Raw genomic sequence first — 27,857 nt, 5'->3', positions numbered from 1 at the left:
AACAAATGTGTAACAGAAGCCATGTATTACAGAATTCTTAATCTTTAACAAATACTTTCAGAGCCATTTCATATTTATTTAACATACAATTGCTATTTAATTTTAATCTAAATTAAATGGTTGCTTGAAACCTATAATTTACAAGGTTCTTGAATCACTTTTTATGGTAGGAAAAATGAGAAATCATCAGTTTTGCCCAGAGGGTAAATACTTATCTTTTAAAATCAGGTATTTTTGTCTTGAAATTAAAAACCTAGGTCATTTGGGAAATGGAATTACAAGGATTGTTTTTATCAATGAGTCACATGTCCTCATATTCCTTAAAAGAGAATTATTTGATTTTCAACCATTTAAAAAACCTTTAAAATTTAGCTGATACTAAAAAATTTAGCTGATGAATTATCATCTGTCTCATTTACAGGCATCTGTTCGTAAAATATATACAGTAGGACTCAGTATTGGGTTTTTGTTGTTGTTTGTTTTTGAAGAAAAGACCAGATTACTTTTGGTACTATGTGTTAGGTACTGTGCTAGTTGCAAAGATAAATATAAAAGAAAAAAAATAGTCATGAAGTAACCACAAGGACAAGAAGGACAAACTAATGGATCAACTTTTTGTCAATAGTCATTCACTGTAAGTGTTGCCATGTCTGTCATTATCTGAGCAGAATTTCAGGAATGCTGCCATGAATTAAGGCTACACTAAAGTTGAAAGGCAAACTTAGTTCCACAGGTTGGTTTGAAAGGTAATTATGTTTTTTTGGCAGGGACAGGAGGGCGGACAAGGTGGTGGTGGTAAAATATTTCTTTTCAAATTGTCAATATCAGAAAAATCAAAGTGGACATTTTTTCCTGAAAATTAGCCTTTATGAATGTAAGTAAAAGCTTGAGTAGGAAGAAAGGGTTACAGTCATTAAAATTTGGTGATTAATATTCAGACATTATTAGTGCTACAACTGTAGCACTAATACATTATACTAGTGCTTCAGTATTATTTGGATTTCAACACAGGCAAGTGGTATAAAGGACAAGTCTCAGATTCAACAAACCAGTTTCTTACTACAGCTTTCCACTGATTGTGTTGCTTCGACAAGTTAATGTCTTTATAACTCATTCTCCCTTTTGTGCAGTTGTGTGATGAATAAATGAGATAACACTGAATTTAAAATACATAGCATGGTTCCTAGTGATATTAGCTCTCACTAACATTAGTTTATAAGTGATATAAGGGTAGGGACTGTCTTTGTGCTCAAAACTATATCCTCATTAGCTAGCATGGTTCCTGACATGTAGCAGCCTCTCAACAAATATTTCTGAAATGAATGGATCAGCTGCAATTATTTGAGTCTTCTTGAAGGCATGGCATTCTAGTTTAACTCTGTATAAAAGTAAATTAACGAAATTCCTTATGAATATTGTACTATGTAAAAAACAGTCTACGACAAGAAGGACTTGACTTTTCTCTTTGCTGTGTTGTATTTCTTTGAGCCTTAACTTCTTCTGCAGACTCCTCCTCACCACTCTTTGAAAATAATTTTCTAATTATACTGTCCATAGTATTTTTTAAAAAGCATTCTTAAAGAAAGGAAAAGAGATTTTCTATAGTAGGTATATCTTACGAGTGTAACATTCATTTTTCGCTGCCTTGTTTTCTGTACTTTTCTCCAGAAAATGCTCTACATTTTGTTGAGCTTCGCTCAATGTGAAATTATAGATTGAGGATTTGTGGCAACCATTGGCAAGCAAGTCTATTGACATTATTTTTTCAACAGCATTTGTTTTGTTGCATGTGTCTGTGTCTCATTAATTTTTGCAGTATTTCAAACTTTTAATTATTATTATATTTTTTATGGATTTCTGTTGTAAGAAATATTTGAGGTTACTACTGTAATTGTTTTGGGGCACCACAAACTGTGCCTATATAAAAAGGTGACTAACTTAATCAATAAATGTTGAATGTGCTCTAGCGATAGCCATTATACCATCTTTCTCCATCTCCTCAAGCCTCCCTGTTCTTTGAGATGCAAAAATATTGAAATTAGACCAATTAATAACCCTACAGTGGCCTGTAAGTTTTCAAGTAAAAGGAAGTAATCCATCTCTCACTTTAAATCAAAAACGAGAAATGATTAAGCCTAGTGAGGAAGACATGTTGAAAGCCAAGATAAGCCAAGATTAGGCCTCTTGCACCAAACACTTGGCCAAGTTGTGAATTCAAAGGAAACGTCCATGAAGGAAATTAAAAGTGCTACTCCACCAAACTCATGAATGATGGGAAAGTGAAACAGCCTCATTGCTGATATGGAGAACTATTTAGTGGTCTGGATAGAAGACCACAGCAGCCACAACACTCCCTTAAGCCAAAGCCTAATCCACAGCAAGGCTCTAACTCTCTTCAATACCGTGAAGGCTGAGGGAGGTGAGGAAGCTGCAGAAAAAAAAGTTCAAAGCTAGCATAGGTTGATTCATGGGGTTTAAGGAAAGAGGCCATCTCTGTAACATAAAAGTGCAAGGGGAAGCAGCAAGTGCTGATGTGGAAGCTGCAGCAACTTATCCAGAAGAGGTAGCTAAGATAATTAATGAAGGTGGCCACCCTAAACAATAGATTTTCAATGTACACAAAACAGGCTTCTATTGGAGGATGATGCCACCAAGGACTTTCATAGCTGAAGAGGAGAAGTCAGTGCTTGGCTTCAAAGCTTCAAAGGACAGGCTGACCCTCTGGTTAGAGGCTCATGCAGCTGGTGACTTTAAGTTGAAGCCAGTGCTCATTTACCATTTGAAAATCCTGGGGCCCTTAAGAATTATGCTAAATCTACTCTGCCTGTGCTCTATAAATGGAATAAGAAAGCCTGGCCGACAGCACATCTGTCCACAACATGGTTTACTGAATATTTTAAGCCCGCTGTTGAGACCTAGTGTTCACAAGAAGAGATTCCTTTCAAAATATATGACTGCTCATTGACAGTGCACCTGGTCAGCCAAGAGGTCTGATGGGAACGTACAATGAGATGAATGTTGTTTTCGTGGCTGCTAACACAGCATCCGTTCTGCAGTCCGTGGATCAAGGAGTAATTTCCACTTTCAAGTCTTCTTATTTAAGAAATACCTTTCATAAGGCAGTGGCTGCTATAGATAGTGATTCCTCTTATGGCTCTGGCCAGAGTCAATGGAAGACCTTCTGGAAAAGTTGCATCACTCTAGATGCCTTTAAGAACATTGCGATTCGTGGGAAGAGGTCAAATTTTCAACATGCATAGGAGTTTGGAAGATGTTGATTCCAGCCCTCGTGGATGACTTGGAGGGATTCGAGACAGCAGTGGAGAAAGTAACTGCAGATATGGTGGAAGTAGCAAGAGAACTAGCATTAGGAGTAGAACCTGAAGATGTGTCTGCATTGCTGCAACCTCATGATAAAACTTGAATGGATGAGGAATTCCTTTTTATGGATGAGCAAAAAAGTTGTTTCTTGAGATGGAATTGACTCCTGGTGAGGATGCTGTGAAGATTATTGAAATGATGACGAAGGATTTAGAATATCATATAAACTGAATTGGTAAAGCAGCAGCAGAGTTTGAGAGGATTGACCCCTGTTTTGAAAGAACCCAGTCCTATGGGTAAAATACTATCAAACACCACATGCTACAGAGAAGTCCATGGACAAAAGTAAAAGTCCACTGATGTGGCAAATTTTCCTGTTGTCTAATTTTAAGAAATGGCCACGGTCACCCCAACCTTCAGTAGCCACCACCTCAGTCAGTCAGTCAGCAGCCATCAGCCTCCAGGCAGTACCCTCCACCAGCAAAAAGGTAATGCCTTGCTGAAAGCCCAGATGGTCATTAACATTTTTTTTGGTGATGAAATATTTTTAATTAATTAACTAGTTATAGTGTAAACACCACTTTTATATGTACAGGGAAACCAAGAAATTCATTTGAATGATTTCATTGAGATATTCACTCTTGTAGTGTTCTGGAACTAAATCTACAATATCTCCGAGGTATGCGTGTTTCATCCTAGGCTCTGAATCCACAAAGTTGGGATTACGTTTTAAGAGCAGGGATTGCAGAGTCAGAGGATTCAAATCTTACCTGTGCTGTTTTACCTTAGACAGTGTACCTAATCTCTCTGTTTGTTTTCTTTTCTACAGTGACAGTAATGATAATAACTTCTTGGGGGGCGGGCTGGGAAAGGGGTTGAGCATTAAAGAAGTTGTAAAGTGTTTAGCACAGAGACTGTGCTGCACTAAGTTTTGTGTAAATTAGCTGTTATCACACATTCAGCCAGTCTGCTTTATGTCTCTCTACTATTTATGTATCAGTTTTTAATTAACATAATAACAATGCCCAATACTCTACTAGGCAATGGGTATACCAACCCAGGAAAGAGATGGTCCCTTTTTATACCCTGTTAGGGTGAACTCACAAATTAAGTAGTATATAGAGAAAAATAAGTATGAGGAGGCACATAGGAATAATTCTTTACTGTACAGTGGTTTTAGGATGCTGCTTATGTTGAATTTAAAGGATGAGTAGGAGCTGACTTAACATGGACAGCATATTTCATCAGCAGAAGTTCATATTTATGGGCACTATTTGATTCATCAAACTGTATAGATAGTAATCTCTAAATCAAGGGAAGACTAAATGTCAGGGAATGGCAGAAGATGGAGCTGGAGAAATCATACCTTGAAGGCTGTGAATTTAATCCTGAAAGGTGAAAGAAGTCAATGACAGGTGGTTAGATGCCTGGTATTTTGAGCTCACTGCTGTGTCTGAGTGAGCCTAGAGTTTTCTACCGGCATGCTTGCTTATTTCTGTGCTCAGAGTTTTCTCCTAACTTGTTCACCCTTTCAGCCATATAGACTTCCCAGAATTCCTTGAATATAAGATATATTAATTAGAAACACCTTGCAGTGTACAACCAGATGTGGCCAATGATCATGTGGCCAATGATCACTTTCAACTGAAAGTATTACTGAAGTATTTATTTCAGCTGAAAACTCCTCACAGCCTTATTGTTTCCCAACAAACCATCTTCCCCAGATCCAATGAACAGTATGCTCAGGCATTGCCAAGGTACTTGTTTTATACCTCAACGTACTGGCACATGGCACTTAATGGAGAAAATGAGTGGGGATTAGTGAGGACAGTTGAGTACTTTGAGCACATGGTGACATGCATTAGTTACTTCATCTTTTAGGTGAAAAGTAAACATGCTTTATTTTAATTTTGGGTTTTTTTTTTCACTTATTTTAAACAGGCAGTAATCTCAGTGGATAAGGCTTCAGACTCTAAAGCCTTAATTGAGTCCTGACATTACTATATTGTAGTTGTGTGACCTGGGAAAAGTTATTCAACTTCTCTTTGTTTGCTTCTCTATAGAAAGTTTGATATTCTCTGTAGCTACCTAATGAGGTTGGTGTGACTATTAAATGAAATATGTCTACACAGTCCAAGGATCTGGCATAGAATAAATGTTTTAGAATTTATAATTGTTGTAATTGTTTAGTTGTAGTTTCAACTTTCCTTATACTCTCAAATTACCTCATAAATTAGAATTACATTAATTTTTCTTAGACCTGCAATATATTCAGGGATATGTGAAAATTTAGTAGCTAAAATACTACCCACTTATTACCTCATGGTTCTGTAGGTCACAAGTCTGGGGAGACTCAACTGAGTTCTCTGCTTCAGGTCTCACAAAGCTGATATATTAGGCAAGAAAACTCCTTATTAAGATTCTGAGGAACAATCCTCTTCTGAGTTCATTCAGGTTGCTGGCTGAAATTCGGTCCCTTACAGTTATAGAACTGAGGTTCTCATTTCTTTGCTGGCTAGAAGTTACCAACATTCCTTCTTACATGACCCAACAATGTTCAATCTATTAATGATGCATCAAGCCCTTATTATGCCTCAGATATCTCCAAGTTCCTCTTATGGGGCCACCTGAAGAAAACTCTTTGCTTATAAAGGGTTCATATGATGAGATTATCTATCCACCCTCTTTCTGCTCAACACTGTTCCAAATTTCCCTTTTGTTACTTTTTCAAATTAAAATTTTTTTCCATACTACAGGAGTATATAATATGCATAGGTTCTACCCACACTCAAGGAGAAGGGGATTATACAAGGGCAAGACTTACTAGAGTCATTGAGGATCATTCTGAGAATTCTGACTACCATACTAATTTAAATATAATCAAGTAAAACTTGAACATGCTCATTCCAAATTCACTCATTCTATCAATAAACACATACTGAACACCTACCATGTGCCAAGCTGTATGTTAGGTTTGAAAGTATTCATCAATTCTTGGCAATTTACTATTTCAAAATAGATTTTTAAAAAGCAGGATTATCTGAAAATGTTGGTTCCCGCTCTCCAAACTTACTTTTCCACTCTCCAATTTTGCTTTCTGGAACTATAATAAGTATGATCCTGTGTCAGCATAATTGAGTATTCTAGAACTAGGTTTACTAATGTAAAAACTAAATAAATGAAAACAATGATACCATGTATAATATATTGCAGATTTATCTAATAGACCTTTTAAAGCATTAAGAGGTATCCTGAGGTGAGGAAGTAATAGTTACTGATATTGCCTGTGTGACAAGTACTGGATAGATTATTTACAGACATTATTTCACTGCAACCAACCAGTGTTACTATTCCTGTGTCGGAAATGGGAAGCTGAAGCAAAGATATACAAATGTCTAACAGTGTAAATGTTTGGGTATGTCCTCCATTATCCTCTGAGTTTCCTCTAAGCAGATGTATATCTTCCATCTATTAAATTTTATTAAAAATGTGTTTATTTTATAACAGTTCTCTTTTTCTATGTTAAATTTTATTTATCTGGGTAAGTGTCCCTTATATTTTAGTTCCTTGGAGGCAGGAACTATATCTTACTCATCCATGTATTTCCCTGGCTATTATTGGAGTATATGCTCAGTAAATACTGGTTGAATTTGAGTAGTGCAAACTACTATAATGGGATCATCATTCCTTAGCATGAGTCTGTTCTGCTCTTATTCCATCTCACTCAGCCAATTATGCATGAGCATCCATGAGAGAATAGATCCCATGTGTTTGATACATTATTGAAAACAGCAGTAAAAACTGGTGATTGGCAAATCAAATTGCACTTAGGGCTTGGCAAAAAAAAAAAATGTTGATGGGTAGAAAAGAATGGTCTTACAATGTCCAAAAGCATTTTCTAGGGATTTTTTTCATTGCTGGTTTTATATTTGTGTATTTTAAGGGAAATTTATTTCACATGTCTGGTTTGTTTACACTTAACACACCAAAGCAATGATTTGTAAAAGCAATTTGGTATCTAGGAACTCTTTCTAAAGTTCCTTTTGAACTGGAAATCATGTCTGAAAATATGGGCAGTATTAATAGTTATGAATTGGCTGAATGGTAAGAAATGCACTCACTGAGAGCTTTGGGTTCTCACCCCAACTATATTGTTAACAGTTTGCCTTTATAATTCACCTTTTTAGATACTACTTTTCTCATCCTTAAAATGAAAAGATTGGAATATATAATCTTAAAATTCACTTCTAGATCTAAAATTCCATGATTAAAATATTTTATTAAAAAATATATTAAAACTGCTATTTGCCAGGCTCTGTTCGATGTACTGGTTTTTTTTTTTTTTTTGAGGTGCCTTTTTATGATTTAAATATTCATTTCAAATATGAAAGAATAATTAATCTTTAGTTCTATTTACAGGTGAAAAAATTCAGATTCACATATCTATTTGAAGTATCAGATTTACATATAATACTGTGGCACATAGTAGGAATTTAGTAAATGTTGATTTGTAAGTGGATCATAGTTGGAGAGAGGGAGGGAGGGAGGGAGGGATGGATAGTCAAAATGCCAGTCACCTTTCTTGCCATCTTATTCTCAGGAATTCTCCAGGAAAATGTTTTCCAATTTAATTTTTCAGAAATAAAGACATTGAATTCTGTTGTCTCAGACTTTAAGATACAAACCAACTATTCATTTGTTTTCAAAAGATGCCAAGAATATAAATTCACCTCCTGGAGCATCACTGACTAGAACACTAAAGGGATTTTTACTGTAGTTGAAAGTACCTTCTTTAAAACATATGCAATATTTATAGGGCTGTTTAGAATAAGCCAACTGAAAGATTTAATGATAATAATCTCCATATTCCTTCTAAAATTGATTTCCGGTTTCAATGAACTTGGAAAGAGTCCTAGAACATCAAATAAATAAAGATCTTAGCATGAAATGAATCTTCAGAATATGTTCATAAATTTACATTTTAAGCATGACCAAAATATACATATATATTTGCCCATTATTAAGGTGATACTTTAATGAAAAATTTTCATTTGCTTGGAATAAACCTTTCTGGCTACAGATGAAAGGATTTTATGGTAGCGACAATGGTTTTGTGAGTTAAATGATCCCAACATCATCAGGAACGAATCACAAGTGCCTACCATATGAATTACAGCACCATGAGTCTTAAAAAGGTATTTCTGTGGAAAGCATTCTTCCCATCTGTAACAATCAGATTCTGCTTTGAAGTCCTGCTAGAGAGTCTTACAATACATGAGACAGCCACATGCTACCCAAACTTCTCTCTCAGCTTGAGTTTGACTGCACTTTCCCAAAGAACAACAGGGCAACTTAATGATGAAAGGGTTAGAGAGGAAAATGGCTACAGCTTTTGTAATTACACTTCACTGTATGTGCATTCTCCAGGGATCCTTTCTGGATACAACTGTGGAAATTTTTCCAGTGGATGTGCAAAATTAAATTTCACATTAAAATGGGACAAAAGTGTGTATTCTTTGATCTCTCCTATATTGAATCTACAGTGTAGTCTTCACAAATATTTCTGGCCCAAATGAAACTAACCTGCTAAAAATGAGTAAATTATTATTGAGACTTTTTAACTATATCAGAAAGAGTTAGAAAAATGATATAAATCAATAACACATTAGGTGTCAGTATTTCAAGACACTGTCACTACTGCTGATTTCCACTCCACTACTTCTCCTGAAGGGGTGTGGGGGTGAGGATTGCCTCTGTCATCCTGTTTTGTTTTGTTTTTTTTTCACTTGAAGCTTTCCTCAACAGACAGAAAATAATAGTGTAGAAACACTTGAGTGACTGGAAGACTGACATCAGCAAAGTTAAGAGATTAATGTGAGTAGAATTAAAAAGACTTGTTTACTCACTTTGTGTCTATTTCTTTATTAACCAAATGAATCATGACTCAGGTACTTTCTCTGGCATTGGTTGCTGATTCTAAACTCTAATCTATTACAAGAGGGCAAATAGCAATGGTAACTAAATTGTAGGTTAGAGAGAAGTCCCTCTTCAATGTACAATAGAATCTCTCAGTCTTAGCTTACGTAAAGAATTCTAATTCAGCCATTTTTGTAATTTCATAATAGAAATGGTCTATCTGGGATTATCTCTCATTTCCCTGGGCTTCTATAATAATGTTTCAGTTATCCACAACAGGCATTGCTGAATATACCTAGGTTCTAAAGGAATGAAGTTTATAGAGTTTGGGAACGTTGTTCCCATTTTGCCTTTATATGTTTTACTATTTACGTTCTATCTCATCTCTGATAAAAAAGAAAAGGTAGCAATAAAAAGAACAGGTCTCTTTCCATAATTAAAAAAAATACAGGGGCGCCTGGGTGGCGCAGTCAGTTAAGCGTCCGACTTCAGCCAGGTCACGATCTCTTGGTCCGTGAGTTCGAGCCCCGCGTCAGGCTCTGGGCTGATGGCTCAGAGCCTGGAGCCTGTTTCCGATTCTGTGTCTCCCTCTCTCTCTGCCCCTACCCCGTTCATGCTCTGTCTCTCTCTGTCCCAAAAATAAATAAATGTTGAAAAAAAAAATAAAAAAAAAACATAATAACACTAGCATCAAATAAGTGCTACTATGTAGTGGCCATTTTAACCTTACAGGAGGATATTACTTACAATCATATATGAAACTGGAAACCTAGTAACAATTTAAAAATCTAAACACAGAATTGGTTGGTATAGTAATACATTCAAAATAACATTGTAGAGGACTTGAAAAATGTTTCCCACTATTAATATTTGTAAATGTAAGTTAAAAGATTATAATATGATCCTGTTTTATTTTTAAAATACACAAAAACAACAAACATGAAATACTACAAAAGTGGAATTGGTATCTTTGACAGGACTGTGGATTTATTATTATATATATTACAATTATTTTACTACTATTATAAATTTTATTATTTATTAAATATTAGACAATACATTTATATAATATATAACTACACATATACTTATATATTATACTATTTATTTTATTTACTATTCATTATTTTCTATTATTTTCTAAATTTTCTACAATGAATATGTGTTTGGTTTTCAAAACAGTCTTTTTTTTAATGACAGTAAAAATAAAGCTAGTTAATGTTTCCTTTCACTACCACTATTCTCTGGGAACTATTTGGGGAACATCAGATGAAGTGGTAGAGACATGCCATTTAGAAGGATGAATCCTTTTTTTGTCCTATGACTTAACTATTAAATACATATCTAAAGTTTAATTGTTGAACGCTATTTGAGCAACTTTTCATTTCAAACTACTTTTCTGAACTAGTAAAATTGCTGACACAATATGATTTTGGCCAGAAGTAACACCCCATAGAATACCAAGAAATCAAATTGAAACTGATAATTTGAACCACGAACATATTTACAGCTTACTTAATAATTCTTTTCAGCAGCAAAAAATTAAATTTGCATCTAATAAATCAACAGAACTGAACAGAAGATTTTTAACTCAAAATGCCCTTCCAATTCTCTTGCTCAGTGGTGTCTCAGTTTTAGTAGTTACCAATTCACCTGTGTTTGGTCATGAAAAGAAATGACATGCTACAATGTAGCTTCCTTCTCATGCTTGTCATTTAATGCTGATTAAATTAAATTAATATCATGCTCTTTAAAATAACCAGGCTGCACACAGGATTCTTTAGTGTAGTACTAGCAGCAGCAGTAGTATATTAGCGTTAGTACTTTGTTAAAGCCTCATTCTGGAAGTTCTTCTCAAAAGAGTTTAAGGTACCGAATTTCACTTTGAAAGAAGTATTTCTTAGAGAATGCCGTCACAGTCAATGCAGTAAAGTAATAGGGAAGACTGACAAGTCTGATTTTCAATGACTCTATACTGATTTCACTGACTAACCTGTGCCTGCCCATCTTGCTACACCACAGGTTCCTCTCTAAGCTCTACTCCCATGCCACCCCCCAAAAATAATCCAGAAGCTAAAGGCCTATATGGACCCTAAGAACCCAGTTCCATCACCATATCTGGTGATTGCTTGAGTCCAAGATGCACCATGTTACAGAGATGTGTTTTTTTGCTTGATCACTTTTTTTTCTACAAGCCCTCATACTCAGGACACTAACCCCCTTGAAAAAACAAATCACTGGCTATGGTTTCTGCTGTCATTTTTCAACTCTTCAGGCTAAGTTTGCTGTAACAAGCAGGATGAGCGTTTGTGCCTTTTGTGAAGATAGAAGTAAAAACTATTAAATGTGGCTTGCAATTATGCCTATTAAAAATATTAAACACACTCATGCACGCACACGCACACACACAGACACACAGACACACACACACACACCACTGAAAGTTTTGTCTCACATGTCCTGAAATATAATACCTTGACATTAATAGCCATGCTTGGCTTCTTAAATACCTCATATATATGTACAGCAGTAATGGACACAGTAGAACTCGGGCTAACAAAGCTACAGTTATAATTGAATTCCTTACTTTGATTGGAAGAGAGGCCACAGGCCTTATAGAAATTCATTTCTTTACTTCACTTGAATGTTTTGTGCATGCATAACTCAAAAGTTCAGCTGCTTCAATCTGTGGTTCAAAATCACATGGGTAACATGTGAATGGAAATAAACCCTGTAGGTAAAAGAAAGAGGAATTTGGATAGAGATCAAAGATTAGCTTCATTCCATTCTTTCCTTCCACTTTTTACTATCCCATCTAAATTTGGTATTTTATGGGACTTTTTTTTTTTTCCGAGGAAAAAGTGAACTTAGATTTGAGATTTTCTCTCTTTCTCTCTCTCTTTTTCCAAATCCATGTGATTTGATCTGCTCAGTAATGACTTTAGATAATTCTCAATTGTTAGGAACCTTTAGTATGAAAGATACGACATACTGGCTTGATTTATTATTATGTGTTTTTAAGCTCTCACTATAGCCCTGGGTTAGGTTATAGAAAAAGCTGTTCTGAATATTTCACAATATTATTAGCAGAAATATTTACCTTTTTGCCTGTATGTAAGTATTGTATTTCTTTTTTATTTTCTAGATTGGAAGTCGTTACTATGTGCTATTAACTTTGAACATTTCTAAGCATTAGGGATCAGAACTTTGCATCACATTTTCTGAAGGCTTAGCATTCTTTTTATAGTAGTCAGGTAAGAAGGTAGAGTTTAGTGTGGCTATCCTCATTTCTAAGTGACCTGTGGAAAAACTCTTATTGGTACCGTAATGCGGTCCGTAAGAAGTGAAAAATATTGCAGTGCTTGAAAACAGTTTTTATGTAATTTTAAAATACTTTTTAGAATAATTTCTGCCAACTATTTAGCAACATATAGTAATTATAAAATTACTATTGTGACTTCTATCAGAGTAGTAGCTAAGTGGATAGAATCAACAATGAAGTGCTTCAAGGTAATGGGGGAAGTGAACTCATCTTATTCATGGCTAACCTCAAGTGCTAGACCAGAACTGAAATTCTAGACGGTTATGGTTTATTGGGTAGATATCTCAGTGCATTCCAAGGATAAGATGATATTTTTCTGTTGTTCCAAAATGGAAGCAACATACTTTGGTTTGGGGTCTCATTGTTTCACAACTTGATAGGCTTTCATTTAGTTCTACCAACTTTATTCTGAGAATTTCCTTTCTTTTCAAACAAAACCCCACAATGCTTAAGAATAGAAGTCAGGCTTATAAGTATCCCAGGCAGGCTTGCAGAGCATGCACTTCCATATTCAAGATTATTCTTTCAAGTTCTTATGGATGTAGAAATATTCTAAATATTGTAAGTACTATATGAATGAGGAAAAATGAAATAATGTCCTTTGTACTTTAGAATGGATAATGCAAGAAGCTAAAAATTGAATTAATGTAAACATGGAGAAATTAATGGCAATACTATAAAGACAAAAAAGATAATTGGTTTGCAAGTGTTGAAGGGTGAATAGGAAGAATAAATAGGTTGACAACAAGGGCTTTTTAGGGCAGTGAAACTATTCTAAATGATACTATAATGGTAGATACATGCCATTATGCATTTGTCAAAACTCACAGAACCATACAGCACAAAGAGTGAATCCTAACCATTGACTTTTATTAACAATAATATATCAATACTGGCTTATCAATTATAGAAAATATACCACACTAACAATGCAAGATGTTAGTTATAGAGGAAATGATAGCAAAGGGGTGGGATAGTATAGGTGAATGCTCTGTACTTTCTGCTCAATTTTTCTTTAAATCCAAACTGCTTTAAAAAAATAAAGCCTGTTAATTATTAAAAATATAATTGATTTAAAACTAAAATTTGTATTCCTTACAAGTTCTTAAACCATATTTTAAAAATGAAATGCCATATTGAGCACATGGTTTTATTTCTTTTCATTTATCTTATTTTTTTTCAATTGTCCTTAAAATTGGACAGGTTGGATACAATGTTACATTTTTTTAATGTTGAATGAGAGACATTTACATCTGGCATTATGAGAGTCTATACATCCTGAAACACTTCTACATGAAAATATCAAAACTACTTTTTAAAACTATGAATGATTTCCAAAAAGGTGAAGGAAGGTGAGCAAATACTATAGCTGTTGGCTAACCTGGGCTATCCCAAATTCTCCAGCTGGATAGAGCTTGAACATTGACTACTACATACTGGGAAAGGGAGTCAAAGTCTTAGGCCTCTGAAGGGAGAGGTTTTTATTGGAGACCAACATAAATGTAGGAGAAAGGGCCAACTGTAAGAAAAAGGGTGAATGGAAGAGGAAATTCTGATGAATAAAACTATAAGTCTATCTTAGCTAGGGCTGTACTGGAGGAAATTTCAAAAGAAATAAAAAGGGAAAAACTATTTTTTTTCCATGAGAATTTGTAATCAAGTTTTGGAGTCCACATTTACAATAATTGTGCATTAAAAAAGAGGCCCTTTAGGGGCGCCTGGGTGGCGCAGTCGGTTAAGCGTCCGACTTCAGCCAGGTCACGATCTCGCGGTCCGGGAGTTCGAGCCCCGCGTCAGGCTCTGGGCTGATGGCTCAGAGCCTGGAGCCTGTTTCCGATTCTGTGTCTCCCTCTCTCTCTGCCCCTCCCCCGTTCATGCTCTGTCTCTCTCTGTCCCAAAAATAAATAAAAAACGTTGAAAAAAAATTAAAAAAAAAAATAAAAAAGAGGCCCTTTAATCTAAGAATTTAAAATTGATCCTAGCTGATGGTATCCCAGCCATCCAGTGGAAGCAAACAAAATCACACTCAACCCACATTTCAAAAATAAATATCAAGTTCAATTAAGGCTTCAAAAACTTCTCACATAGGAAGTTCCAGTGTATATGGGCTCAAAAAAAAAAAAAACACCTCAAAACACAGAAGAGAGAGAATTAAGACATGAGGGTGAATCATCAGAAAAATAAATAGTAAGACTAGGCCCTAAAGACTTTGAATAACAGATACAGGATATATAATAATAATGGGTAAAGAAATAGAATGAAGAAATGAGCAAAGACTAACAAACTATAAAAATAACTAAGAAGTTATGAAATCTAACCAAATAGAACATCTGTAATTGAACAACATAATCACTGAAATGAAAATACCAGTATAAATGTTAAACAGCAGGTTAGACACATCTGGAAAAAGAAAGGCTAGAAAGTAGATCTAAAATTAAAATACCTCTAATGCAGGACAGAAAGAGACATACACAATATGAAAGAAACCTTACGAGACATTGAGGATATAATGACAATAACCACATACATCTAATTGGAATTCCAAAGTAGGAAAATAAATAAAATTATTTCAATAAATTTGAACAATTAAACAAATTTCTAGAAAAATGTAACTTATGAAGATATAAAAAGCATGAGTAGCCCTATAATCTCCAAAAAATTTTTTTCAATAGTTAAAAATCTTCCTCAAAGAAAACACAAAACTCAAATGGTTTTATGGAAGATTTCTACCCAACTTTCTAGAATGAGATCATGGAAAAAGGGGGTCCCAACCACATCAAAATTCAACATGGTCAATACAGGAGTGCAAAATTATAGATTAACCCCATTCATGAACATAGGTGAAAAAATCCTAAACAAATCACTAGCAAAACAAATTCAGCTGTGTACAAAACAGATAATTACATCATAACCAAGTTTATTTTGCTTTATAAATTTAATGATGGCTTAATATTAATAATATTAATGTTACAACACTATGAATTTATAGGAGAAAAACATCTCATTGTCATGTAAATAATTAAATTTAACACCTATTTGTAATAAAAACTTTAATTCAAAGTAGAAATAGAAAGGTCCTTCCTGAAACTGAATGAAACCGCAATACGATGCCATGATTCATTCACTTACTTGGTAAGTTATACCAAATATTGGCAAAGATGTGACTGAACTGGAATTTTTATATACACTGCTTCTCAGAGTGGGGATTGATTATATAGCATCTTACAAATAATCTGGTATTATTTAGCAGATTTTAAGCCATAGAGATTTCACTCCACTGTTGCACATGTGAACCACAAGAGTGATATAAGAACATTCATAGAGGCATTGTTTGTAATAATAAAACACTGGGGTGTTGTAATAACAAAAATGCTAATATCTGTCATCAGGAGATTGGGTAAATGAATTCTTGTATATGCATAATATGAGCTACTGGACAGGAAAGAGTTATAGCTACATTTGTCAACAGAGATGAGCTAACAAGATATTGTATGAAAAGAGCAAGTTGTGAAAATAGAAAACCACTTTTATAAAGTAAAAAAAAAAAAAAAACACAAAAAAAGCAAAAGCATTGTCACCACAAATTCATGGTCCTGATTTCCCAGAAGAAGAGGAGGGATGTTAATACAATACACAAGAAGCTTCAAAAGTATTATTAACATTATTTTCCTTAAACTAGAAAGGGGGTGAATAGATGTTTTGTACATCGTTATACTTAATAATATAGAGAGATGTTATTTTTTTAAATTTATTAACTATGTAATCAAATTAATTGATTAATCGTAATCAAAGGGATGTCTATAAAAATCTAACATAGTTAATTTGAGGTGATATGAAAAAATTTCCTTTTATATAATAAAGTAAAAGCAGATGATGGAAACAATAAACAAAAGTCCAGCAAATGAGATTATTGACCTTATTTACACTTGCCAAATGCTATTCAAATTTTTTATACAGGTACATATAGAATGTGTTGTGAAAGGCAGTACTGTGCACTGGTGAGCAACCAGACTGATTGCTGTAAATTTTGGTTGTGGTACTTCTTAGCTGTGGGATCTTGGATTTTGGTTCCCTCATATATAAAATATAGATAATAATAGCACGTAATTTATCAAACTATTATAAGTATTAAATGAGTTAGTCCATGGAAAGTGCTGAGAAAGGAGACACACAGAATAAATGCTCAATCAATATTAGATTCTAGTAATATTCTCTTTTGATTTAATACTCTGAAATGTTGTTTGTGTTATGGTAGGCTTTGGTCATTTGACGAAGCAATTGATGACATTGGCTGATGGACATGTGGTGTTGGCTCTAGAAGGAGGACATGATCTCACAGCCATCTGCGATGCCTCAGAAGCCTGTGTAAATGCCCTTCTAGGAAATGAGGTAAAAATCATTAAAAGTATACTAGGGTAGGGGTAAAGGACTAGGAAATCATGCATACATAATTTTAATTTTTTTTTAATCTCATGTAATCAGAAAGTGCAATGTTGCTCTTACAATTTTAAGAAAGAAGGTAAGCTTTCAGAAGTTTACATGTACTCTTGTTATATGGTATAATTTTTGTCCAGTTAATCCACGTAGCCCTTCCCTCAATCAGGTTATTTGCAAGCTTAATAAATAAGTAAAAAATAGGGATGCCTGAGTGGCTCAGTCGGTTGAGCGTCCAACTTTGGCTCAGGTCGTGATCTCATGGTTTGTGGGTTTGAGCCCCACATTGGGCTCTGTGCTGACAGCTCAGAGCCTGGAGCTATTTTGGGCTCTGTGTCTCCCTCTCTCTCTGCCCCTCCCCCACTCATGCTCTGTCTGTCTCTGTCTCTCTCTCTCTCTCTCTCTCTCTCAAAAATAAATAAACATTAAAAAAAATTTTATAGCTACAAATAACCCTTGGGAAGAAAAATGCTTTGTATACTGACACAACTAAATATGCAGTGAAACACTGAAAAAGAAATAAAGAAAATTTCTCTTGAAATTTTCCATAGGATTGTGTCAGTTCAAGTGAGAAAATAAAGCTTCTTAAAAAGTTTTCAGCTTTATTGAGATATAATTGGCAAACAAAACTGTAATATATTTAAAGTATACAGTGTGGGGGCGCCTGGGTGGCTCAGTCGGTTGGGCGTCCGACTTCAGCTCAGGTCACGATCTCGCGGTCCGGGAGTTCGAGCCCCGCGTCAGGCTCTGGGCTGATGGCTCAGAGCCTGGAACCTGTTTCGGATTCTGTGTCTCCCTCTCTCTCTGCCCCTCCCCCGTTCATGCTCTGTCTCTGTCTCTCTCAAAAATAAATAAACATTAAAAAAAAATTAAAAGGCAAGTACTATTACTTCAAAAAAAAATAAAGTATACAGTGTGATGATTTGATATATGTATACATTATGAAATGATTCCCTCCATGAAATTAATTTAGCACATTCATTACGTCACATACTTACTTTCTGGTTTTGTTTGTTGGTGAGAACACTGAAGTTCTACTTTCTTAACAAATTTTAATTATATAATACATTATTATGAACTATAGTCATCATCTAATACATTGGATCCTCATTCCTTATTCGTTTTGTAACTGAAAGTTTAAAACCATTTACTAAACTCTCCCTGTTCTCCCCATCCCTCTGGCCCCTGGCAACCACTATTCTCTGACTCTATGAGTTCAACTACTGTTTTTTTTTTTTGGGGGGGTGGGGAGGTCTACATAAGTGATACCATACAATATTTTTTTCTATGTCCAATTTATTTCACCTAGTATAATGCCCTCCAGTTTTAACCATGTTGTCAAAAATGACAAATTATCTTCTTTTTAAAAAATTAAATAATATTCTATTATATGCAGATATAAATGCCACATTTTTCCACTTATCTGTTGATGGACATTTAGGTTGTTTTTGTACCTTGACTATCATAAATAATTCTGCAGTAAACATTGGAGTACAGATATCTCTTCAAGGTAGTGATTTTGCTTCCTTTGGTTGTATATCCAGAAGTGAGTTTGCTGGATCATGTGGTAGTTTTAGTTTCTTGAGGAATCTCCTACTGTTTTCCATAGTGGCTATACATAGTACCTTCCCAAAAACAGTGCACAAAGCTTACCTGCTCTCCACATCCTCACCAGCATTTATCTCTTTTCTTTTTGTTAATGCATGAGGTAATATCTCATTGTGGTTTTGATTTGCATTTTCCTGATGATTAGTGATATTGAGCACCTCTTCATATACATGTTGGCCATTTATTTATATGTCTTCTTTGGAAAAAACATCTAATTAGATCCTATGCCCATTTTAATTGATTTATTTGGGGTTTTTTTGCTATTGACTTGTATGAGTTCTTTGTATATTTTAGATATTAACCTCTTATTGGACACATGGTTTGCAAATATTTTCTCCCATTCCATAGGTTACCTTTTCATTTTATTTACCCTTGCTGAGCAAAAGCTTTTAAGCTTGGTGTAGTCACACCATCTGTTTGTTTGTTCATTGGCTTCCTTTTGTTGCCTTTACTTTTGGTGTCAGATCCAAAAAAAACATTACCAAGGCCAATGTCAAGGAGATTATCCCCTAAGTTTTCCCCTAAGAGTTTATGGCTTCAAATCTTGCATTTAAGTTTTTTATCCATTTTAAATTTATTTTTGTGTATGATATAAGATAGGGGTCCAGTTTTACTCTTCTGTGTATGGCTGTTCAGTTTTACCAATACCATATATTGAAGAGACTGTTCCTTCCCCATTGTATATTCCCAGATATTTAGTTACACATTAATTTACCACATGTGCATGAGTTTACTTTGGGCCCTCTCTTCTGTTCCATTAATCTGTATATGTGTTTCTAATGCTAGTAGCATTGATTACTTACAGTATACTCGAAATCAAGAAGTATAGTGACTCCAGCATTATTATTCTTTCTCAAGATTTCTTCATCTCTCTGGGGTCTTTGTGATTTCATATGAGTTTTAGGATTGTTTTTTCTATTATTGTAAAAAATGCCTTTTGATAAGGGTTTCATTGAATCCATAGATTGCTTTGAGCAATATGAACATTTTAATAATATTAACTCTTATCCATGAGCGTGGGATATCTTTCCATTTATTTGTGTCTTCTTCAGTTTCTTTCATCAATATCTTAGTTTTTGGTGTATAGACCTTTCCTTGGATACATTTATCTCTGAGTGTTTTATTGTTTGTGATGCCATTGCAAATGGGATTGTTGTATTTCTTCTTCAGATAGTTCATTGTTAGTATATAAAATCTGATTTTTTAATGTTGATTTGCATCCTGCAACTTTACTGAATTTATTAATTCTAATAGTTTTATGGTGGAATATTTAGGGTTTTCCATACATATTGTGTTATCTCTGAGTAGAGATAATTTTACTTCTTCTTTTCCAATTTGGATGCCTCTTATTTCTTTTTCTTGCTTATTTGCTTTTACTATGTTGTAGATTGTAGTTACTATGTTGAATAAAAGTAGCAAAAGTGGGCATCCTTGTCTTTTCTTGATCTTAGAGTATGGTGTTAGCTGTGGGCTTGTTATATATACCATTTATTATGTTCAGGTATGCTCCTTCTATACTAAATTTGTTGAGCTTTTTTAATCATGAAAGGATGTTGAATTTTGTCAAATGCTTTGTATGAATGTATTGAGATGATCATATGACTTTTATCTTTCATTTTGTTAATGTAATGTATCACAATGTAATTTATCACAACCTATAAAGATAGGTTGTCTGTTGAGATCTTCCTTTTTTTATTGATGTAATCATCTGTCACTATAAATATCCCTCTTAGAACTACTTTTGCTACATCCCATAAGTTTTGGTGTGTTGTGTTTCCATTTTCTTTTGTCTCAAGATTTTTTGAAATTTCTCTTTTGATTTCTTTGACCCGTTGGTTGTTCAGGAGCATGTGGTTAAATTACCACATATTTGTGAGTTTTCAATATACTTGGAATGCAGGATGATTTTGGTCTTTTAAAATTTGCTAAGACTGGTTTTATGGCCTAATACATGATTTGTCCTAGAGAATGTCCCATATGTGCTTGAGAAGAATGTATTTGCTGCTGCTATTGGATAAAATGTTTTGTATATGTCTGTTAGGTCCACATGGTCTAACACGTAAAGTCTATTGTTTCTATATTGGTTTTCTGTCTGGCTGATCTATCCATTATTGAGAGTGGGGTATTAAAGTCCCCTAATATCATTGTATTTTTGTCTGTGTCTTTCTTTACATCTGTTAATATGTGCTTTATAAGTTTACTTCTTCTATGTTGGGTGCATAAATATGACAATTGGTATATACTCTTGATGAATTGACCCCTTTGTCATCATATAATGACCTTCTTTTTCTCATGTTACAGTTTTTACCTTACAGTTGTTTTTGTTTTTGTTTTCTGATACAAGCAAACCTACCCCTGCTTTCTTCTCATTTTCATTGGCATGGAATATCTTCCTATCTCTTCATTTTCAATCTCTGTGTACTTAAAACTGAAGTGATTCTCCTGTAGGTAGCATATAGTTAGGTCTTATTTTGTATTTATTCAGCCACTCTGTGTTTTTTGATTAAAGAATTTAGTCCAATAAATTTACATAAATTTATGCAGGCTTCCTTTTGCCATCTTGTTTTTTCTGACAGTTTTGTAGTTCCTTTCTTCTTTTCATACTGTCTTTCTTCGTGAATTGATGACTTCCTGTAGTGGTATGTTTTAATTTCTCTTTCTTTCTCTTTTGCATACTTCTGTAGGCTTTTGCTTTGTCATTACCATGAGGCTTTCAAAAATCTTATATGTATAATTGTGTATTTTAAGCTGGTAACATCCTAACTCTAATGTATACAGAAACTCTACATTTTTAAACTCGCCTCCCATGATTGTTTTTGATATCATAATTTATAGCTTTTTATATTGTGTATTCTTTAACAAGTTATTGTAGTTACAGCTATTTTTAATACTTTTTTCTTTTAACCTTTACACTTGAGTTTTAAGTGATTTCCCTCTGTCATTATAATATTAGAGTATTCTGAATTTAATTATGTATTTGCCTGTATCAGTGAGTTTTATACTTTCATATATTTTTAGGTTACTAATTAGCATTCTTTCATTTCAGCTTTGAAGAACTCAATTTAACATCTCTTATAAGGGCAATCTAGTGATGATGAATACTTCTGTTTTTTATTGTAAATTTGTATCTGTCCTTCAATTCTTAATGACAGCTGTGTTGGGTAGAATATTCTTGATCAGCAGTTTTTTCTTACTGCAATTTGAATATATCATCCAACTTCTTTCTGGTCATTAAGTATTGTGCTGAAAAATCCACTAATAATCTTAATGAGACTCCCTATCTGTGACAAGTTGCTTTTCTCTTGCTGTTTTTAAGAGTCTCTCTTTGTTTTTAACTTTTGACAACTTCATGTGACTTGGTGTTGATCTCTTTACATCCATCTAATTTGATACTCTTGGGATTTCTATATTTGAATGTCTGTTTCTCTCCCCAGGATAGTTTTTAACCACTATTTCTTCAAACAAGCTTTCTGGCCATTTCTCTTCTCCTTATGGAACTCCTATAATGTATATGTTTATTTGCTTGATGGTGTCCCATAAGTCCTTTAAGCTGTCTTTACTGTTTGCATTCTTTTTTTCTCTTTTTGCTTTTTTGACTGGGTGAATTTCACTGCCCTATCTTTCAGTTCACTGATCTTTTCTTCCATTTGATCTAGTCTGCTCTTGAATATTTCTGTTGATCTTCTTTGATCACTTTGTTCATGTGTTGTTGTCCTCACTTCAATGACCATCTTCACAGCTGTTATTTTGAATATTCTGTGGGGTAAATCTTATCTCCATTTCATTAGGATCAGTTTCTCGAGTTTGTCTTCTTTTGTTTATAATATATTCCCCTGTTTCTTCCTTTTCTTTAACTCTCTTCGTTGGTTTCTGCACATGAGGTAAAACGTCCACCTCTCCTAGTCTTGACAGAATGGTCTCTTGTAGGAGATGAACTTCATCAATCAGCTCAGCCCAAGCTCCTTGTTACTTCTTAAGCCTTTGTTCAAGCCACAGTCTTTGTTGTTAGTGGCAAGTTGACAGTATGCCAAGATCTATCAGTGTCCCTAAGGTAAGGATCACAGTCAGCACCTACATTTAGGTTAAATAGAAGCTAGATCCATAGATAGCAGCTGGGAAATTGTGTAGTCAAACCCCTTCCAGAGAGACACTGTGAAATGAACATTTTTGTCTGTTCTCTCTGTGCTGAGCCTGGGTGTATAGACATGGGGGTGGAGATGGGAAGTACTCCTATGCCTATTTAAAAACTCCGTATTTGTTTGCTGTAGTCCCCAGGGACTCATGAACACAGGTACTCTTTGCTCTCAGAGCTACATGATTTAGGGGCCCATTATTTGGGTGAGAGCCATAAAAGTTGGGGTGCTAGATGTGTGAATAGACTCCTTCCAGAGAGATAATGGTTACTTGGTTTTATTGCTGGAGGGAACCAGAGAGAGAAGGCAGGAGAAATGCCTAACCAGCATTTTTAGGCTCTAGGGAGAATCACGGTCAGCACATTGATGTGTGCTAATTAGAAATCAGATTCCTCAGGCAGCAATTTATAAAGTGTGTGGTCAAGATATTTCCAAGAAAAATGGGGAGATGGGAGATTTTTTGCGCGCTCCCTCTGTGCTGAGCCTTGGGGTATAGCTCTTCTCCCACACCTAAGAAATGTTATTTGTTTGTCGTATCCTGTGGGACTCATAAACACAAGCCCTGTTGACATTCAGAGCTACATGTTTGGGGACCCCATTCTATAGGTGGGAGCCTTAAAAGTTGGGGTTTTGGATGTGTGGTCCAAACCACTTATTTCTCAGGAAAAGCTGGGAGTTGGGGGTTCCCTCCCAATTGTATGGTGCTGTGTTGGTCGTGGGGTTTATGGTGAAGGTGTATCTCAGTCTTTCCTACCCATTTTGATGGGGTATTTTCTCATTTGGTCAATGCATAGGAGTCATACAGCTAGTTTCTGGATTTCTCTCAGAGGGAATTGTTCCATGTACAGATGTACATTTGATGCATCCATGGAATGATGGGAAATTTAGGAGTCTCCTATATCACCATTTGGTCTGGAGTTTTAAAAACCTTGACAACCTTTTTCTGTTTATTTATGAATTCTCTAGGCTAAGAGATATTATTCCCATCTTAGAGATGGTGATAATGAGTCTCAAACAGGTTGGAGAAATCCTTTCAAAGTCATGCAGCTAGAATGCATTAGATCCAAATTTTGAACTTGAATTTGCATTGCCAAACATGATTTTTTTTTCTTTCACATTATGTGACTAAATTGCAACATATTTTTCTGATTACTCTGTAGACATCAGATCACATTACCTTTAGGTTCACTTTCAGATTATGGCAAACTTTTGAACTTATTAATTGGAAGTCAACAAATATTTCAGTTTATATATATTCCTTAATGTTACCAATTCTTTTTATTTATAGTGAATGTTTACAAGTGTTAAGACTGTTTTAGGTTTTACTTTCTTTCATGAACTTGCAATGTGACTACTTAAGAAATAAACATATACAAAATATTTTTTTAAATCTGTCATGTATATTACTTTTAACAGTAACTTAAGCTTTTGCCTGTAGTATTTATGAAGGGGAAAAAAGTATTTTCTCATCTGCCTGCTGAACATGCAAGTTTTATTGTCATCATTATCTTACAAGTCTGTAGTGCTTCACCTTGATTATTGTGCCATATTTATTGAGATAAATATGTACTTTTTTTATTTTAAGGAAAATATGAGAAAGAAAGCTTGAGCACTCTTTAAGTCTTTTCTCTAGTGTATAATTTTAGATAAGACAATAACCCAAAAGATGTAGCTATCTAATGATTAGTGTTCTTATTAGTAGATTGTTATTTCAGATCACACATAGTTCAGAGTGTCTAATATTTTCTAAATATTAGTCTTTCTGAGTTTCCTATGAACAAATAATGTCAAAAATAATGTTTGGGTGTTTATTGTATTAAAGGTTTATCAGTTAGTGTTGAGCTGCCCTATGCCTACCAGAAAACATATTTTGCATATTCACCTTTAGTCACAGCTTACTTATTTGATTTTAAATGTGGAAACATTTTAGAGAAGCAGACTGGTTTTAATATTTACATTATAAAGGCTTATGCCAGATGTGCAGAAAATCACAGTAGGTTGTGGATTGTGGCTCCATGGATGATTGACCTGCCTAGAAAGAAATGTTACCAGTTGCAAAAGCCAACTATTTTTCCAACTATGTGAAAGGAAATTATGGATTTCACTGGCTCTCTTTGAGCACATCCATTCAAATGAAATTCTGTTTCTTTGTGCTGGTAATCACTACACTTGGCCTACTTTATTCTTCCAAGGGAGGATTACCAATGAGAATGGAATAATTTTTTTTTTTTTGGTGGTCTCTTTCTTTAAGAGAGGACTCTGTTTCAGAACATATTGAAGTCCATTGTGTGGAGTTAAATGGTTGTGTTTTGTACCTTCCTTCCACTGCTGGACCTTTTGACCAGGATAGGATATCTTTGGTCATTTTATTATACGAGCTATCCCTAGAGATCAAATATATTGTTTTCATATAGCAATTAGTGACACTAGAACAATGTCCCCTAATTTAAAGTTTGAGATCTATTCTCAAACCTTTCTATACCCTTTCTCTGCATTTTTACAGGCTTAAGATAGAGGAAAGGATAAAAATGTCATTGGTCAATCTTAAACATGACCATATGGATGTATAGGTACTAAAAATTCCAGTAAACAATGACTGAAATGCTTGTTTTCAGCTATATTAACTCTTTAATCATCTATAATATCTGGATGTCTTATAGTAAATTTGATTTAGTTATTATAATACCTTAAATATTACCTTGTCTTTTTTCATTGGTTATTTTTAATTGCATAAGCACAATCTAAAATTTGTGTATTATGAGCTAAGGGAAAACAAATTTAAATAATCTCTGGTTTTCTGTACTTTTTCTATTGAGGATTCTTCAGAGTATACATGAAATTATAAATTTCCCACAAGATTCTTTAAGGGAAACAGATGGATTTGGTGTATTGAACTTTGAAAGGTAAATTTTGGTGTGTCATGTCTATCAGTATGCAGAGGAACAAAGCTTAGGGAAAGAAGGATTTTTTTTAATGAAAAATGGAAGAAAAATACATGTGTGTTGTGCATTATAATTCATTTGAAAAAAGGAAATGAAAACGTAATACTTGAAACAACTTAAGAAACAAAGAGTTCTTCTCACTTTCATTGACAATATAATTTATAATCCAAGGTCTGGCTTTCTATATATTTTTCAGTTCAGAGGTCATCATGACTAACAGCATGACTGCCCTGAAGTTTTAGATTTCATTCTTTTAGAAAAAGCAATATATAATAAGGCATATTGCATGTACCTCACCATTTTGAAAAGTGCATACATGTAGTTTTCACAATGGTTTTACATAGTAAAGTCTAGGTAAGAAAATTTTTAAAAAAATCTTTCAGTTACCAATTATTGTAATTTCAAATCCCAATTTCCCTCCAAACTCCCTTTTCAAGTGATTAATAGGGCAATTATAACTTATTATCTGGGATTTCACTTTTACAAATAGCAAAATATAGTAAAGCTTGAGCTTAAAACACTGGCAGAACCTACTTTGGCTTCTCAACACTGAACATGAAATTGAACTCAAATTAGGAAGGTCAAGAAGGGCCTTTTTGAAGGACTCTGCACTTTGTCAGATGTATTTATTCATGTGCAGAGGATTAGAATTCATAAACATTTTGCCAGTTTTTTGAATGCTGTTTCTTTTCCTTGTTGTTCTTGGCCAAGCCATGTCAATACAGTAAAATGCTGCTTCGTATGACTTATTATCAGTAGAATAGTATGTATTACATAACCCAAAGGAATTATAAAATCAGCAGGAACTCTTGGCCTGCATCTTAGTGTAAATATATAGATGGGTACCAAAAAACTTGATTTTTAAAAAATTAAGTTATCTGAGTGATGCAACCAAAATAGGTATTTTTCTTTTTAAATATTTTTATTATGAAAGTGATCTAATTATCAAAATGTCTTTTAGCTATTCTTTAAAGAAATAGGCACAAGGTCAATCAAAATAATATACTATTGGATTAAAGCTAATTTGAGCATGGTACAGAAAATTCCTTGAGGCAACTGATTTTGAAGACCTACCAGAAGTCCATTTTTTTTCTTTTTCTTGGCAAAGTTCAGAATTTAGACTTATCAATCCAATCAGTGTATGATGAATATTTTTGAACTTCAATGAAGCACTTAAAAACACTAGCTTGGGGTTTGCAAGAAACAGAAGTGACTATCTAAATGAGAAGAATCCGGTTGCTTGAAATGGCATCAGTGATCCTTATGAAAATAGTTACATCATTTTTAGAATTAGTAATAGAAACATCTGCGAGGTTCTCAGAGAAACTGATTTTGGTACTCTGCATTTGTGCTGGTTAGCAAACAATGGCACAGTTACTTTGAGGCCACATTTGCCTACTGTTATGCAAAGCCAATTAACAGCACCCTGGGTTGCTTCCCCTGAAAGAAATTTCCCCAAAAGGTGAGAAAAGCTTAAGCCCTTGGCATTCCTATGGAATCTAAAAGAAAAACATTGAAAAACTTCAGGCAGGTAAAAGAAAGGAGAGGACATATAGGAGGAAGAGCCTTGGGTAGTAAGTTGAAAACAGGGCCATTAAAAGGCCACCTGTCAAAACAGAATAAATGACAGTTTTAAGCTTGTTAGATTAAAAAAAAAAAAAAAAAAAAAACAAATTGCTGTAGACATGGAAGCTGTTGGGATGATGCAACAGCCTCTGGTATTAAAGGTTCACCATTTATATTTGAGTCTATGGCAATTTTTTTCTTTCTTCTTTTTTAAAAATGTTTTCTTATTTGAGTACAGTTGACAAACAATGTTAACCTTAGTTGCAGGGGTGTAACAGTGATTCAGCTTCTCTATATGTTATGCTGTGCTCACCACAAGTGGAGCTACTATCTGTCACCATAAAATGCTATCAAAGTATCAATTATAGCTTTTTTAAAAATCTCATTAACTCTTATTAAGGTTTGGCTTTTACTCCTTCCTTCCTCCATTCCTTTTTTCCTTCCTTTTTCCCTCCTCTTCTCTCTATCCCTTTTTCCCTCCCTCTCCCCTCTTCCCTCCCTTATTTCTTTCCTCTCTTTCCTTTTCTTTCTTTCTTTCTTTCTTTCTTTCTTTCTTTCTTTCTTTCTCTCCTTCCTTCCTTCCTTCCTTCCTTCCTTCCTTCCTTCCTTCCTTCC

General features: G+C 34.4%; 1 protein-coding gene across 18 annotated transcripts in view; it reads left to right on the top strand.

Moving 5' to 3' along the window:
• The window catches only part of HDAC9 (histone deacetylase 9), a 931,635-nt gene that overhangs the window by 836,810 nt on the left and 66,968 nt on the right, over positions 1-27,857 (top strand). For all 18 annotated transcript variants that reach the window (XR_005789365.1, XM_040472481.1, XM_040472497.1 and 15 more), the window contains one exon: positions 16,815-16,948. Coding sequence is in view for 17 of the 18 variants with exons in the window: in XM_040472481.1 (XP_040328415.1) it covers positions 16,815-16,948 (134 nt within the window). In the remaining variant the exon portion in view is untranslated. The remainder of the gene's footprint in view (positions 1-16,814; positions 16,949-27,857) is intronic.

This window comes from Herpailurus yagouaroundi, unplaced genomic scaffold (genome assembly GCF_014898765.1).
Source record: "Herpailurus yagouaroundi ecotype Mexico unplaced genomic scaffold, PumYag 100, whole genome shotgun sequence".
NCBI lineage: Eukaryota > Metazoa > Chordata > Mammalia > Carnivora > Felidae > Herpailurus > Herpailurus yagouaroundi.
Note: the sequence above shows the minus strand (reverse complement) of the source record. Positions and strands in the feature narration are given on the sequence as shown.